Below are 15,959 nucleotides of genomic sequence, written 5' to 3'. Positions count from 1 at the left end.
AAAAAAAAACGAGGGGTTGCACTCCGGGAGTGCCGGCAGAAGTGAAAACTTGAATATTAACGTTGTGCATTTTTGATATTTTGGAATGGTTAGGGAATAATTTTGCACGAATTGCTTTAATTATCAGTATAAAAGTACTATCATGTATGTGGTAGAATACAATATTTATTTATTGCGCTATCGTATACAAACATGACAATTTATATTACATTAAATACGCCGCGCCAGCTGTCTACACTCCATCCGTCTTACGAAACCTACACAAAATAATTAAAATTAGGACTAAATAATTCAATTAGGAAAATGCACTATTTTTTAAGTTGCCATTTTTTATTCATTTCGCAAAATGACAGTAACCGTAAAATCTATGTTTAAACATGTATAGTTATTTAATAACCAGCATGCAATAAAGCCATGTTGACCTTCAACATAAATGTCTGATATTAGTAACAATTAAGATATTGTTCTTTATGCATCTATTGTGTAATAAACACGTTTTGTATTACGTAATTACAAAATCTGTATACAAAAAGTAAAGATTAAGAAAACCCGGATTTTAAATATGATTTGAAAATCAACAGGCAGCGGACTCATCAAAAGATTGGCGATTTGCGTAAGACGAGAGGGCATTTTATCATCACACATTCATCATATTTATCTAATTAATTTACAAAAAAATACCTACTTAATGGACTACCGCAGTTTCATGTATGTTAATTTGATTAAAATGATTAATTTCACGCTGTTCCTTTCTTTTAAAATACTATGTTACTTTAGAAGAGTTATTAGTTTTTGGCAATTCTTTCGATTGGCATCGTAAATGGGGTGTTTTATTTTTTACATTAAGTCGGTTCGATACCCAGGCGAGGCAAGTAATTTTTAAAAATCTTTGAATGCAGAATTACTAACTTTTAAAAATAGCATAAAGTCTTCTTTCAGTAATACCCTATCTACGATATTTAAGGTCCTTTCATGTCCCATAACTTTGGGACGCCCTGTAGAGTAAATAGTTTATATGTTTAAAATATAGTATAGAAGAAACTTTGACACTCCACACTAGCAATCATTACCCTCATCAGAAATATATTCTGCAACATTTAAACTTTTGTTTTACTAATTTTGTTGATAAAGTTCAGTGAAAACCTGCAAAGGTGAATTGGATGATTTTACGGGTATACAACGTATAAAATACGCTGTGGAAGTAAGAATACATTTTCCATACAAACAAATTGACCAAAAATGAATCGATAAATATAACATTATTACAAATTCATGAATAATTTTCCATTAATATATTATCATTCAAAATTTGGCGTTTATCTTAATAAACAAATATCACTGTTCATCTTTTGTCCATGGAAAACAACGATTTTGGAAATGAGAACGCATCAGCTCAGATTAACGTCTATTTAGTTTTCGCAGCAAAAAGGTATGCGAATGTTCAGCGCGGTTCCACCAATGTCCACGTTGTACACCAAACGCGGCTGTACAGCACTAGATGGCGTGGCATACATAATTGTTTCTCGATTCAATCCTACGATACCTTTTCACCTTTGCGACTTTTTCGATACAAATTCCGGGCTACTTGATTATTAGGAAATTGCTTGGATCTAGTTAGCGCTGCGCTTTCTTAAGTACTCAAGTCATTTTCACATGTGTATATACTTTCTATAATATATTTTCATAAGTATCTGATTCTCCTCATTTGAACATATGTAATGTCTGAGAGGAAAAAAATTGTATATACATTTGTATTTTTCATTTTCGTTTGTTTGTGTAATTCTATTTTGTTTTTTTAGTTGTAACCGTCATGTGTGTAACAATAATAATGATAATGTATTATAGTTATAATATTATGTTTTATGAACTTTCACAGATCACAAATAATTCTCAACTCTATAGGTTTTTACATCCTAAAATATTGAAATGTCATTTATTTTATATGATTTCTAAGATTTTCTCTTAAAAGGGATTCCTTTTGTTTCTCTTATCGCATTCAGCGCAAAATATTTAAATTAATTTAATAGAAATATAATGCGTAAATGTTTTTTAACTCCTAAATTTTAAAACGTGGCAATTCACCTCGGCTGCATTTTCCCTACTTTAGTTGAAAAATATATACAAAACTAACAAACAATTTTAATATCATTTTTATTTTTACATACTTAAAAAATATGACAGTAATTTTCTAATAAAACTTTATATTTCTAAAATAATACACGTCAAATTGATAACCTCCTCCTTTTTTGAAGTACGTTTAATAATTCATAAAAAAAGTATATAAATTGGAATATAATAACCTTATATATAACATACAATCATAGCAAAAGGACTCTTATTATAAGCCCTGGCTTATTAAACTTATAAAAAATTTAAAACATTTTAGCGCCTGTTAAAAACTAAAGGTTTAAACAAATTCTTTAATCTATGGACAGTTGCCTAAATGATCCATCAATCCCGAATAATTCGTCATAATTCGTTGGCTTTCCCGGTCTTAGTGCTTCAACGGCAATAATTGACTCCTGCGCCTTGAACCAATCTGTGTACTCTTCTAATTTTTTCATCCAGGCCTCTGTAAGAATTAATAAACTTGTTAAGGGTCTGTTTCACAATGTACAGATAAGTTCTACATAAGTTCCAAATTAGCTATATATTACTTATTGGTAGGATAAACACTATTGTTGCGTTTCACGACTGTCAGATAGCCCTGTTCGTCACATAAAGTCCATCATAAATTATGAGTCCGATGAATGTCAAATAGCACAATTTTTCTTCCAAATAATTTATGTGTTGCATAGCTATTTGGTACTTTATACATACATTGTGACACAGACCCTAAATGTTATATAGATATACCTACGGTAACAAATGTATTGAATAGACAATTTGTACTATATAATATACACATAGAGATAAGATATAATCAAATCAAAATACGTTTATTCAGTTTCGATGCGTCTTTGGGCATGCTTATGAATGTCAAAAACGTTTACAAAATTCGCGAAAGAGCAAGACTACGCCATCCATTCGCAAAACTACCAGGAGGCCTTGTTCTGAGCAGAACGGGCAATAAACTCACCAAGTTTTACCCTTTTAATAATATAAGAAGTTTGTAATAATAAGTAAGCGAGAGTTTTTGATGATGGGTAAACTACAGTAACTAACGCAGCAGTTATGAGATATTATTTAACTTCAACTTCTAGATTGAAATGCGTGACTGTATGGGGTTATAGGATTATAATGAAATATTAATCAACGAACAAAGTCCAACCAAGTTGGACACTCTTACAGTAATATTTAAAGTCGGGTAATTTGAAATTTGATTTAGTAGTCTCGTTTTTCATATTTGTTACTTGATGAGATTTCTATCCTATTGGTTAATCCAGTGATGATCAAAATGAATGAATGAATGTGAAAAACATTACATGGATATTTCATAGAATACAAATACATGCCTATAGCGGCGTGACTATTAGGAATGACGGTAGATGAAAACTGCGTACCATTAATGTCCGAAAGTGAACCTCCGTTGCCTCCATACTCCTCTGGAAGCATTTCCTTTGGCACATAATTATACAGGTCACTAAGGTTTGAATGGATGAAAATCTGTAATGTAATATAATTCCATATATTCTAATGATGGCGTAATAATATGAAAGCAAAATTATTGTTAAAAAGACAGTTTGACTAAGAATCAATGATAAGTGATATATGCTGTAACAAATAAATAAAAAAATCGTTGGATACGGAACGACTTATAAGATAATTTAATTTTGTAAAGATTTTCAGGTTTGTAAAAAATATTGTGTGTAAAAATATTTTTACAAAACTTTATGAGTACTAGAGGGCGATAGACGCAAAGATTTAGAGCGAGATAAAATGTGTTGCTCAAGACAGAGCACGATTGAATATCACTGTGAATGTTCTTGCCTCATCCCCATCATACAATCAGTAAGTTTTAATTTTATTAGAATATAATATTAATTAACTACATCTTAGTTTCTATAGGCCGCGATATCGCTTATATTCACGAACCTCTTTCCGTTTGCCCAAGAGCAGTTAGTTACGTAAAGATGTTATAGAGAAAAAAGAATAACATATTGGATAAAACATATTAGATATATACGTACTCTATTTTTGATTTTATCTTTCAGAAAAGGCTTGACGAAGTTGACAACTTTTTCAATGACTGGTGAAGTATTCACCACGTGTACCTCCTTTAATTTCACGGGGTAGGCTTCCTGAAAAAATATACAATACTAATAGGAAAATGTCAAATAGGTTCCTACTATATAAAAGAATACATTCACCGTCATGTAGAAGAAGCATTGGAAGTGCAAAAAGAAAGAAAAAACAGAACAACAAACAACTCCTAAATTATTGGTTTATTATTATTTTTAGCTTATCCAACACATTTAACGCAACCAATACTAACATTCTTATTTATATATTTTTTAACGTTTAAATAAATTTACTAACACATACAAACACGAATGTATTGTGTTGATCGCGTATTGCTTTTCAACAATCATGGTGAGCTACAGGTGAAAGTAATAAAATACATGTATATATAATTCGATGGTCCCAACGAATAAACGTGCAATCGAAAAACAACAACTTTTCAGGAAACAACAAAATAGTTTGGAATCACTTTACTTTAATTACATAATAAATAGATATATATAATGAATGATCAAATTAAAGGTAAAAAAATTATCTTTTAGCTCATATATTTTTTATAAAAAAAATATTAACAGTTTTCTCAATATTCAAGAAAAAACATGTTATTTTATTATTGTAGTGAATAATATGTGACTTTTTAACAGTATTGTATCACTGCACGTTTATTCGTGTCATAAATGAAGCATAATCAAGTATAGTGAAATGTTACACGGTTATTCTACGTCAATATTTTTTTTTCTGAGCCGTGCTCTGGCTGTCTACAGGCTTATTCTTGTATATTTTGTTGCTTTTTCATGTTTGTAAAGATAGAGGCCCGTTTATTAGCGTAATCAAGATCAATTCATTATTTATGTAATACATCTTTATTAGTGCATGGCATAATAATGTAAATTAGCTTATGATTTTTGATAAAGGTTAAATAAAAAATAATGTTGATAAGAATAATTATTTTTTATTTATCCAATAAGGAACAAATTAAGTACCTATCAGGTATATTATTAAAAAAAAAACATGAAAAATTAAACAGAGAACAAGAAATAAGTAAGTACTAATAAATCTCCTCGTCACCATCGTTGGTATTACCGAGGTGGATCCTAATGGCACCAAATTTCTGTAAAAACACTGGTAATGGTTTAGTATGGCTCCTGAGTCGCAGTCTTATTAAATCCCTATATAAAGGGAGTGGTATAAATAGAATTCCAGTGTTTTAGGTTTTCAGCATTTTCTATGGGTTCTCCTCGTCGCCTTCTTGAATTAGTCCTCGTGATAGTTTGCATCTCTTGTAATTCGTCTTCAAAACTGTATATAAAGTATATTGTATCAGGATGATTATAATAAAAAACTACTTCTTTTATTTGCTCCAATAAATTATATCCCTATTTTTATCTTTCAACCAATTCTTCCCCTTTATTAACTCTTTAAAATCTATGCAATTAGCTTGTGTCATTTGTCTTACCTGGTACTTGTGTCCGGTAACTTTGGCATTCTCTATGAAGGAATACATTAGGTTAGGTGTGTAAATAGTATGCTTTTTCTTGGAACGCTCAATAGCAGCGTGCATAGAATCACCCCTCGATTGGCTATGACCTTTCCCCAAAAACCTATGAGTAATTTTTATGTTAAATTTCTTCGCCGCTAAAGAAAACATGGCGAATACGAAACGATTACGATTTTGCCCTGCACATGAATCAGATAAAAATATATATTTTTTATTCCTAATTCGACGTGTACCTGGATCAATAACCAAAGACAACTTGCTATTTCTATCGCACCCCTTTTCGCAATCTGACAGTGCCAGACATAGCAGTAACCTTTCTTCTCGATGATATTAGAGATCGTGAAATTGTATACAGGATACTTCCGTTTATAATGAAATGTGCCTACTTCACTTTGAGGGATATTCAACACTTTTTCCAGATCAAAACATGCTACAACACTGTCATCTGAACAAACAGTTTCTTTTTCTTGTTCCTTTATTTGCCTGACTAATTGCTTTTCTTTCAAGTGCTTTTCATAATCAGCTTGTAATTGTTCGATCCTAACATCATCAGAAGTTTGGTAAATTGAACATATCTCACATAAATCTTTTTTAGGTTTGTGGAAGGATAGGTTAAACTTTGTATTAAAGATTATTTCATATTGGCGTTTAGTTGCTTTGCATGTTTAATTGTACTGGTTGTTTGTATCTATCCATTCCAAATATAGTCGGTGCATTTTTTAGAGATATTCAAAGTTTCACACAGATATTGCTTTTGGCTATCTTTCGAGAATAGTGTGATTCAACTCTTTCAAATAAATTTATATGGTCGAATATACTTTTTCAGTCTCTTCTGACATTCTTCTTGGCTTGTTCTTATGAGTTCCTCTTTAGCCTTTTAAATAGTTGTCATCTCCCAATTTATCAATAGCTGTGTATACTACTTGCTCTGTACTGGATAATGTATTTAAAAACATAATTTTACAAACTTTAATCATGAAATTAGTATCATCGAGTAGTTGATATGTTAGTTTGAGTACGATTATTTTTACGTTCAACTGTAATCTTTTTGACGTTATCTTTCTTTACATGTCGGTTAATAAAATCTCACTGTCTCTCATGGTCCCCGATAGCCCAAAAACTCAGAAAAATTTTACTCCTCATATTTTGATGTATCTTTTCGTAACATTTCAATTTGCAGTTGCATGGAGGTCCAATAGATTTTTCTGCGTTTTGTTTGTTAGTTCTAGCACTTTCATAACTTTTACCAGAATTTTTAAGAATTTTGTTTTTCTTATCTTTCCATAAATTAGGATCTATTTTTCTCTTTTTCGTAAGCTGTTCAATGGGAGTTACGGGTATTTCCTCCGATGCTGTAGTTGCAACATCCTGTGATATATTTTGTGTTTCAATACTATGTAAAACACCATCTAAATTGGAAATACTTCTTAGATCGTAAGCCTTATTAATATATAAAACAGTCGGCGTGGCTCACATACCCCGCCCCCGCTTCATCCCTTGTCTATACTAACGCGCTATTGCAATAGACACGATCGAAAGAGTATCCGTATATTAAGCGGTTACTAACAATAACTTGAAATTCATGAGCGAAGAATATAAGTGCTTGAACCTTTACGTAAAAGTAGAAGAAAGGAGAGAAATTAGTAAAAGATAATGGAATAACTGTAATTCTTATATTCAGTGTGCAATGATGCATTACTAGTAAAAGTTGCTTCCATTTTTACACCAATAATCGTGTAAGAGTAATTGCCGAAAGTAGAGGATAGGCACGAGCGGCAGATTGATTTAACACGTTTATTCTGGTGTACTCTCAGAAACAAATAATCTGTAATAGGCGCATGTTTTGTTATTCATGATGATATGAAGATATATTTTTTCCCTACAATAAACGAATATTGTGCTATAAAAGCCTTATTTGAAGTCTAAAATATTTAAAAAAAATTATATAGGTGTATGATAGGCCATTAAAACGAAGAAAACGAAAAAAAATTTTTTGGGTAAGAGCTCTTGCACGTTTATTCGTTGGGGCCATCGAATTATGTACTATATCTATCTTTCATAGAAGTTTTTTTTTAATGTATATGAACTGGAATAAACTTTTAGGCCTACAACGCACTAGCGGCTGGCCGTGATGCGGCGTGCCGTTGCGGTAGGCCGCGGTATATACGGTCTACCGTAGCGGCATGCCGTATTCCGGCTAACCGTCCCTATTGCGGTCCTATTGCGGTCTGCCGCAATCGTCACTCGTCAGTGCTTCTTGAAATATTACAAATTCAAATTTAATGACGTGGAATAAGTGATACATGTATCTTATGTTCCATAATAAACATATTTAATTTTTTTATTTTTTACTCCTTTAAAATAGGTTTACAATACTTTGTTTACATGTGTTAAATAATTATATGTGATGACGTAGGTAGGACGGCTAACCGCGCCGAGTGCGTGGAGGGGATGCGGCGCGCCGCATCATTCAACCGGTGCGGCTCGCCGCAGCTCCAGATCAACCGGAGCGGTTGACGGTTGACCGCAAGTCAGTGCGTCGTTATCGTGCGGTTTCATGTAATAATCGATGTGCGGCCAGCCGCTAGTGCGTTGTAGGTCTTAGCAGTAAGGCCTACAACGCACTAGCGGCTGGCCGTGATGCAGCGTGCCGCTGCGGTAGGCCACGGTATATACGGTCTGCCGTAGCGGCATGCCGTATTCCGGCTAACCGTCCCTATTGCAGTCCTATTGCGGTCTGCCGCAATCGTCACTCGTCAGTGCTTCTTGTTATATTACAAATTCAAATTTAATGACGTGGAATAAGTGATACATGTATCTTATGTTCCATAATAAACAAATTTAATTTTTTTTATTTTTACTCTTTTAAAATAGGTTTGCAATATTTTGTTTACATTTGTTAAATAATTATATGTGATGACGTAGGTAGGACGGCTAACCGCGCCGAGTGCGTGGAGGGGACGCGGCGCGCCGCATCATTCAACCGGTGCGGCTCGCCGCAGCTCCAGATCAACCGGAGCGGTTGACGGTTGACCGCAAGTCAGTGCGTTGTTATCGTGCGGTTTCATGTAATAATCGATGTGCGGCCTGCCGCAGCGGCACGCCGCATTGCGGCCAGCCGCTAGTGCGTTGTAGGTCTAAGACTGCCCATTTATGACATGCCTGTTTTGTGTTGTGATATAAATAAAAAGCTATTATGATTATAACTCGCGTGAAGACCATATAAACACATACCTGAACACAAATAAGGAATTTCTTGATAGCTGTGGGAGATAGCTTGGCCAAGTGGCTGGGACTGACGACAGAAGCGTCGAGAATGTAAATGTCACCCCCTACACCCTCTTTTTCTTCCTTAAGTCTGACGTCACCGATCATTAGGGCGACTTTAAAAGCGTCATTCAACTGATTCATGTCTAAGTTCTTGTCCAGCCCTTAAATAATATAAAAGGAACCCGTTAATATCACTTATCATTAGGTACAATTTTTATTAAAGTCTGTACAGCGTTTGTATCGGTCGGTGTATCGAGCCCCACTTCAGACCCTCAATAAAGGCACTCATGTCACCATTTTTATTATTATTATTATTTTTTAAGCGGTTCCATGTAGAGAAACTGTATCTCCAAGCACTTTATTGGTTATAGAGGGGTGCATGGTTTAATTGGTAAGGCATAAGTCACTTTGTACTATTTTGCACTGTGGTTCGTTCATTTACAATGTAATGTTCCCAGTTTCACATGGAGCATTTCTTTTGAGTAACTATTAACGTCAAACAAGTTCTAGTTTTAAATATGTCTAGGCAATATTACCTCTACAAACCGTCACTCGTCTACCATTCGGTGTCAAACCAGGGAGTGGTGGTCCTTGTCTGTAATAACAATAAACACTACGATTATACATATACATAATGACTATCGCGTTCTTGATCGACTTGATTTATTAAGTATTATAGCGCTATTCAAGAAATAAAATTTCGAACGAAATGAATTTAAAGTTAACATTAACAACCCTTGCCTCATGGCTGGAACATTTTTTTTATATATTTTGCCTTTGATTCTGACTGATCATTAACTTCCTAATAGACAAATAGTCTAGACAAGCAAAGGCATGCACAAGTCACTTTGTTAATGCCCAGCCGTGGTTAGGGTTGAGAGTTGCACGCTCAAATCACTAGGCCAACACTGCTCAAGTTGGAAAGCATTAATACTTTTAATTACTAAAGACTGTTACGCATCTTAGACTGAGTCACTAGGCGATGACAGTATCTCGCATGGAACAACTGCTATACAATAGATACCACATGCTAAGAATGATTATTAAAAAACGTGTAGAACGTACAAACAAGAGCTGTAACGAAACAACATCTATGGTGAGAGAACGTGAAACTATTTGCTGCCGCGCCTAATAAATGTAATGTCAATTATTAAACAGTATAACGTAAAACAAGAAAAATCAAGTTACATAATTATTTTAATAGGCATTTATCGCGCTTCTGATATCACTGCTGATATTGTTACATTAATATAAACCACAGCGTAACGAAATAATTAACGATTTTGTATTATTCAGTAAAATAAATATATGATAAAAAAGCAAGCATAAAGCAAACTCTTCTTTATAAAAGTTATTACTTACGCTCTGGACATAAGGTCCCTTAGTTCTGGTCGGGTGACATCTCTCTCCGTGAAAAATTCAGGACACGCTGCTCTCATTGTGAAGTACATATCCAACTTTCTCTTGCATTTCTCCAGAGAGAAACTACAGCCACGTAGAAAGGTCATGATGCGTCCTTCGTCTAAAAAACACACGTAAACTTTGATCTTATATCAGTGGTAAAAGAAATTTCAAATTATGATACAGTCTAGACTCTAGAGGCTCATACATATACAGTTCTTGTCTATGCTAATATCCTATAAAAAAATAATGTTTACACATTGATGTTTTTAATTGTATTTAGACATTTGCATGCTAATTCATTTAGCTAATTTAGTTTTTTTTAATAATTAATATCACTGCATAGTATAAAACAATGTTAAGTATGCTTTAATCGTTAAAACTACGCAACGGATTTTGATGCGTTTTTTTAAATAGGTAGAGTGATTGAAGAGAAAGGTTTATATAATATTTAAATTAATATTTTCGAAGATATAATATAATAACATCCATCAAATAGTGGAGAAATACGACATCACATTAGAAACCTCAAAAATAACAATTTTTGAGGTTTCTAATGTGATGTCGTTAATAATTACATTTTTTCCCTACAAGATTAATCAAAATAATGCTAATTACGACAAATAATGGCTAATTTTCGAAGCGATTTTAATCAATACAGCATAAATCCTTATCCAATTAAATACCTTAAATACATTGTTGATTTAATATAAATCTAAATGGCCCTTTACATAGCACAGCATATGATTTAAATTAATATTTTCGAAGATATTACAAATTTAAAAATTGCGGGACGTAGTAGGTGTCCATATAAATAAACAGAAGCATTATTTTACTAATTATTGTTTTATTTTTTTTATCGTGTATCGAGAGGGCCGTTGTGATTTTCTCTGTTAATTAGTCACTTCACGGGCGGCTACCAAAAGGGAGTGCCCTTTACGAGGCTTAAGGACACAGGTCCAAGACCGTAATTATACTCAAATAATTTAATGTTTATCATGCACTCTTATTATTTTAGCCCAGCGAAAAAACTTAAATAAGTAACATTTGAAAATTTGTAATATTTAGATTTCTGATGAACCATCGTACTTAATTTTAACGTTCCTAACAGAAAAGCATATCCGAAATAAAGCATTTTTAATTTGAGGTTTGTACTTAAGTGTAGAAAAACTAAAAATGCGACAAAAAAATCTAGGGTAGGAAAACACTATTTGTTTCGACTAATAATATTAGATTAACCATACCCCATTCGTCAGGCAAATGTGGCTGTTTTTTCAACCATTCTTTCATATGCTGTAAATCTCTGTCCCTGGTATTCACATTTTCTTTTAGTTCTACTCTTATCTTCTCCCATATTTCTCCACTTGGTTGCACTAGAGTTGCTGCCATCCTAGAAAAATATGTACATTTCTTTAGTTACCTAAGTTCATAATTATTTTCTTTTCTTTATAGAACCGTGGCTTACATTTGCATTGCCTGGAGGTTGTAGTCTCAATCCCCGGGAAAAAAATATTGTTTGGTAATGGCAATGAAAACAATAATTATTGCTAAACATAAACATCGAGTTACAATCAGCCTCATGGCAAATTTAATAGTATTTAAGTATAAAATACCTTCTTCTCACTTAAATTTCTGAATGTTGAAAATTTAATAATTGTTTTTAAATTTTCGTAACTTTAATTGTTTATACAAATTAAATACTAATGGCGGTATACCGAAGTCACCTTGACATCTTAACAAAGACTTATGATTAGTCTTAACCACAAAGATAATATTTTACTTAAGGTTTTTTGAGAGTTTTTTTCTAAACACTACAAAGGTTTCAAATGAATTTTACGTTTTATAAAAATGATTTAAAACATATTGTATTTGTATGACTACTTACTGTATATATCAAGTGATATAAAAATGTGCGTATGTATTTGTGTGTGTGTTTGATTATTATGTATAAATATAATAATAATATACATGATGTATAGAGCTTTGTTTTGATGATTTAAATGTGTTTACCTGATTTTGTATCATGTAAAAAAACTAAAGGGTATATTTCTTCATTATTTGTTTCTTTTTGGTTTAATCTTCTGCTACACGTACATTTTATTTTTATACTAGCGGACCCGACAGACGTTGTCCTGCATGATATTCACCGACTGCAGCGCCATTCACTGGGCGCCATACAAAAAACTCATTAATACTCATACAAAAAAAAAATAATTAAAATCGGTCCAGTCGTTTAAGAGGAGTTCAGTGACATACACACGTTTTGCAGAATTATATATATACCTACATATTAGCTCATACAGTTTCTCGTCTCCCTTTCTAAAAGTTTTTTGATGTTGCTCATCTAGTTATAAGTATAGTATATTGTATATTTTATCTTTTTTAAATAAATTTATTAATTATTATTATTTTACATATATATTGTATTTAATCAATACAATAACTCCGATCGCAGCATTTAATTTAATCGATATTCATTTTTCTTACATCCTCTTTGACTATATTTGCAGCACGCATTCTGTCAATGTTATGTCAAATGCCATAAGGTTACATCAAAAAAGTAGGGTGGTTAAGTATTTTTAAATTTTCTAATTTTCCGCGAAATTTTATAAATTTTTTCTTTCATAAGAACCTTCTCCTGACAATAACAAACACAACAAAATGATATGAGAGGATATACGAAAATATTGTTTAAATACTAATAATAATATATTTTATAAATACTACTAATATAATATACTTTTCACTATAGAGTGAATTAGAATGAGTAGAATCTTAATCTAGTTTACTTAAACGCCTTATACCAACCAAACTTGGAATGTCACCCAACATTACAACACAGCGATTGCAAACATTGGCGCTGTTTTAGAAACTCAAGGAATTACCAATATCCTTGATGGAAAATAAATAATTTCAACACAAATGAACGGAAATAAATATTGTAGTAAGGATACGTAAATTTACGCAAAAAACAGTACACAATGAGTGTTTATATTGTGAAATATTACTGCTGTTTTAAAAGAGGATATTGTTGAACTTATCGTTTTGTCTGTTTTATTACTTACTAAGGTTTTTGAGGCTTTCTATACTACTTTAAATGTGTTTAAAATACATAAGTAGTAATTTTCATTATGAATTTTACAGCATCATGATACTGCGTTATCAATAATAAAATATATAGCAAAATCGATTTAACTCTTCTTAAAACAGGTTTCGTTACAATAAACAAATCTACTTAAATATGGGTCCTTAATATTCAGACTGGACCACAAATTCAAAAGAATCTAATTGTTATTGTTACTATACAGATAGTGTATTGTCAAATTTTATATGGAATACTGACGTAAGGAATAATTATTGTTTCTTAGGACATTAGTTTTTTAGTCTGCAACACAGTAAGTTAACTTGTAGTGACGCATATATATTTGGTTAGCCATTTTTTTTTTATTATGAAACATTAAATGCACGAACTATTTAACAAAATTAGAAATCATGTATAGTTTTAGGACAAGTGATAATGTTGCTGCTATGTGAACAATATTTTCTTTGGGTAAAATCATATCTTTGTTAAATCAATTGTTTGTAAATTTTACTTGAATAAACTTGATTACTTATAATGGTTATACAGTATAATTACAGAAATTAAATTTCATTTACGCAATTCATCATATGAGAAGCGACTTTTATAGCTGATTTAGGTATTTATTTGTTCCTTATTAATGGTTTCCTTAAATTCAGAACTAAACATTTATATGGTTCTAGTATCTAGTTCTAGAATTAAGAAAATAGGTATTATTTAAGGTCCCACTGTTCCCAACACATTATATTATATATGCGTTAGTATTTTCGTATGTAGATCATAAAAATGTAGTGATGTAGTCGTTGAACTCTTTAAGCAAGTAAGTTTAACGTGTTTCGTACTGTGGTCGTTACATAAAGTAGTGACACACGTAGAATGATGATGAACGTACGATAAAAACAAATTACAAATTATAAAAAGCACGTCTCCGTATTTACATACAAGTATCTATACAAAGTTTAGATGTACTTCCTCTTTTAAGTATAATTAAAAGCTATTTCAGCAGAAGATCTATGAGACTAGTAACTGGCTTAAAAATTTTAAGTTTGGACTGTTAAATACTTTCGTAAAAATAATGAGATAGTTGTCAATTAATGAGAGTTTAAAAAGTTATTATTGTAAAAAAAATGTATATATATAGTATTTATATTAAGAATACTTAAGTTTATTTTACAAAACTTTATGATACAATACTATTTTAATAAAATATATGAAATATAATTTAACACAATATTTTCTTAATATGAATTAAAATTTAAACACAATATCGTCCGATTAAATAATTCTATTTTTAAAATAATACTCACGTAATTCGCTTCCGTTTTGGTGTGTGCTATCTAGATGGCGGTTAAGTACGAACTAAATGATTACAGAACCTTACTAAAGTACTTGCGACATTGAGAACGACGCAGTGTCATGGCGGAAAATTAATTTTCCGGTTACAAAGCGAAACGATTGTTTCTGTGCTCCATGGATGGGCTTAAGGCATTGTTTAAAATGAGGTTAAAAATATTTAAAAAATGAAAAGCTAATATCCGGAAACATATGTGCGTATTAAGAAATTGGAATTATTGATTGCTTTACTTTATTAATACCAACAATTTCATAACTTATTCAAACAAAGAATAACTCTTAAAACGATCTCGAATATAGTTTAAAAATGTATCATGATTTGTAAGATTTTTTAAAATAAATAACTAAGTACTTATGTTATTATTCCCGGGGTCGTTTAGTTATTAAATTTTTAATAATATAACGAGTATGTTAGCGATTTAAAGAAACGCGTTTTTGTTCGGTAAAGTGCGTTTTTATGTATGATACTTACTAAATCTGAAAGACAGAAATAGTTTTTACAAGCGAGGTTTGGCGATAATAATCAAAGAATCATGTTAGAAAAACTGAATAGGTCTCTAAAGAATATAGAAATCTCTTAGGTAACAAAAAGTCACTAGACAGCTATTAGATAACCTCTTACAAAATTTGATTGAAATTTTTGTCCAAATAAGTAAAAAATGTAATTGAATTTTGCGTTGCGTACGTGGGTAACACTGAAACTGGCCAGTTAGAAACATTGCTAATGAAAACTTTTTTTAATTACAATTTTAGATTCTAATATAGTATATTGCATTCATTTGTCATTTGTTTTTGTGAATTGGCGGCTAATCTAAATCTCTTGTTACACGTGAAAATGAACGTAACGCGAGAAAATTTTCGGTCAATAATAATTTATTATGACTTTCGTTGTGGGCTTACTCAACAACAAAGCTATGATAGGCTGTGCGACGCATGATAGAGGAAGATAAGAGAGTGACCTATCACTAGATATGGGAAAGATATGGGAAGAAAAAAATTGGTATGAGTCAAGTTCAAAAAATATTACACGAACATTTAGGCGGCAGGAAGCTTTGTACCAGATGGATTCCCATACTTTAACCGACGACCAGAAACAACTTCGCATGGACAATGGAAGGTGTTGCCAAATGTTAGATAAGTTCAACGGCGGTGACTCAAATGCTGTATCGATATCGA

General features: G+C 31.9%; 1 protein-coding gene across 1 annotated transcript; it reads right to left on the bottom strand.

Annotated features, from left to right (window-relative positions):
• Positions 1 to 2,227: 2,227 nt before the first annotated feature.
• On the bottom strand, positions 2,228 to 14,868 carry LOC125053951 (alpha-tocopherol transfer protein-like). The gene is made up of 8 exons (XM_047655586.1): positions 14,738 to 14,868; positions 11,596 to 11,741; positions 10,313 to 10,472; positions 9,487 to 9,545; positions 8,915 to 9,111; positions 4,131 to 4,241; positions 3,504 to 3,606; positions 2,228 to 2,572 (listed from the first exon to the last, which is right to left on the bottom strand). Exons 2-8 carry the CDS (start codon positions 11,738 to 11,740, stop codon positions 2,421 to 2,423), a joined length of 927 nt encoding a protein of 308 aa, XP_047511542.1. The 5' UTR covers position 11,741; positions 14,738 to 14,868; the 3' UTR covers positions 2,228 to 2,420.
• Positions 14,869 to 15,959: the final 1,091 nt, after the last annotated feature.

Source organism: Pieris napi, chromosome 11 (genome assembly GCF_905475465.1).
Source record: "Pieris napi chromosome 11, ilPieNapi1.2, whole genome shotgun sequence".
In the NCBI taxonomy this organism is placed as follows: Eukaryota; Metazoa; Arthropoda; class Insecta; order Lepidoptera; family Pieridae; genus Pieris; species Pieris napi.
Note: the sequence above shows the minus strand (reverse complement) of the source record. Positions and strands in the feature narration are given on the sequence as shown.

Coding starts and splice junctions, on each gene's coding strand:
- LOC125053951 (XM_047655586.1), bottom strand. CDS start 11,740: ATGGCAGCAACTCTAGTGCAACCAAGTGGAGAAATATGGGAGAAGATA. Junction 9,112..9,486: donor ACGAGTGACGGTTTGTAGAG/GTAATATTGCCT, acceptor ATATTATTTAAG/GGCTGGACAAGAACTTAGAC. Junction 4,242..8,914: donor AATTCCTTATTTGTGTTCAG/GTATGTGTTTAT, acceptor ATATTTTTTCAG/GAAGCCTACCCCGTGAAATT.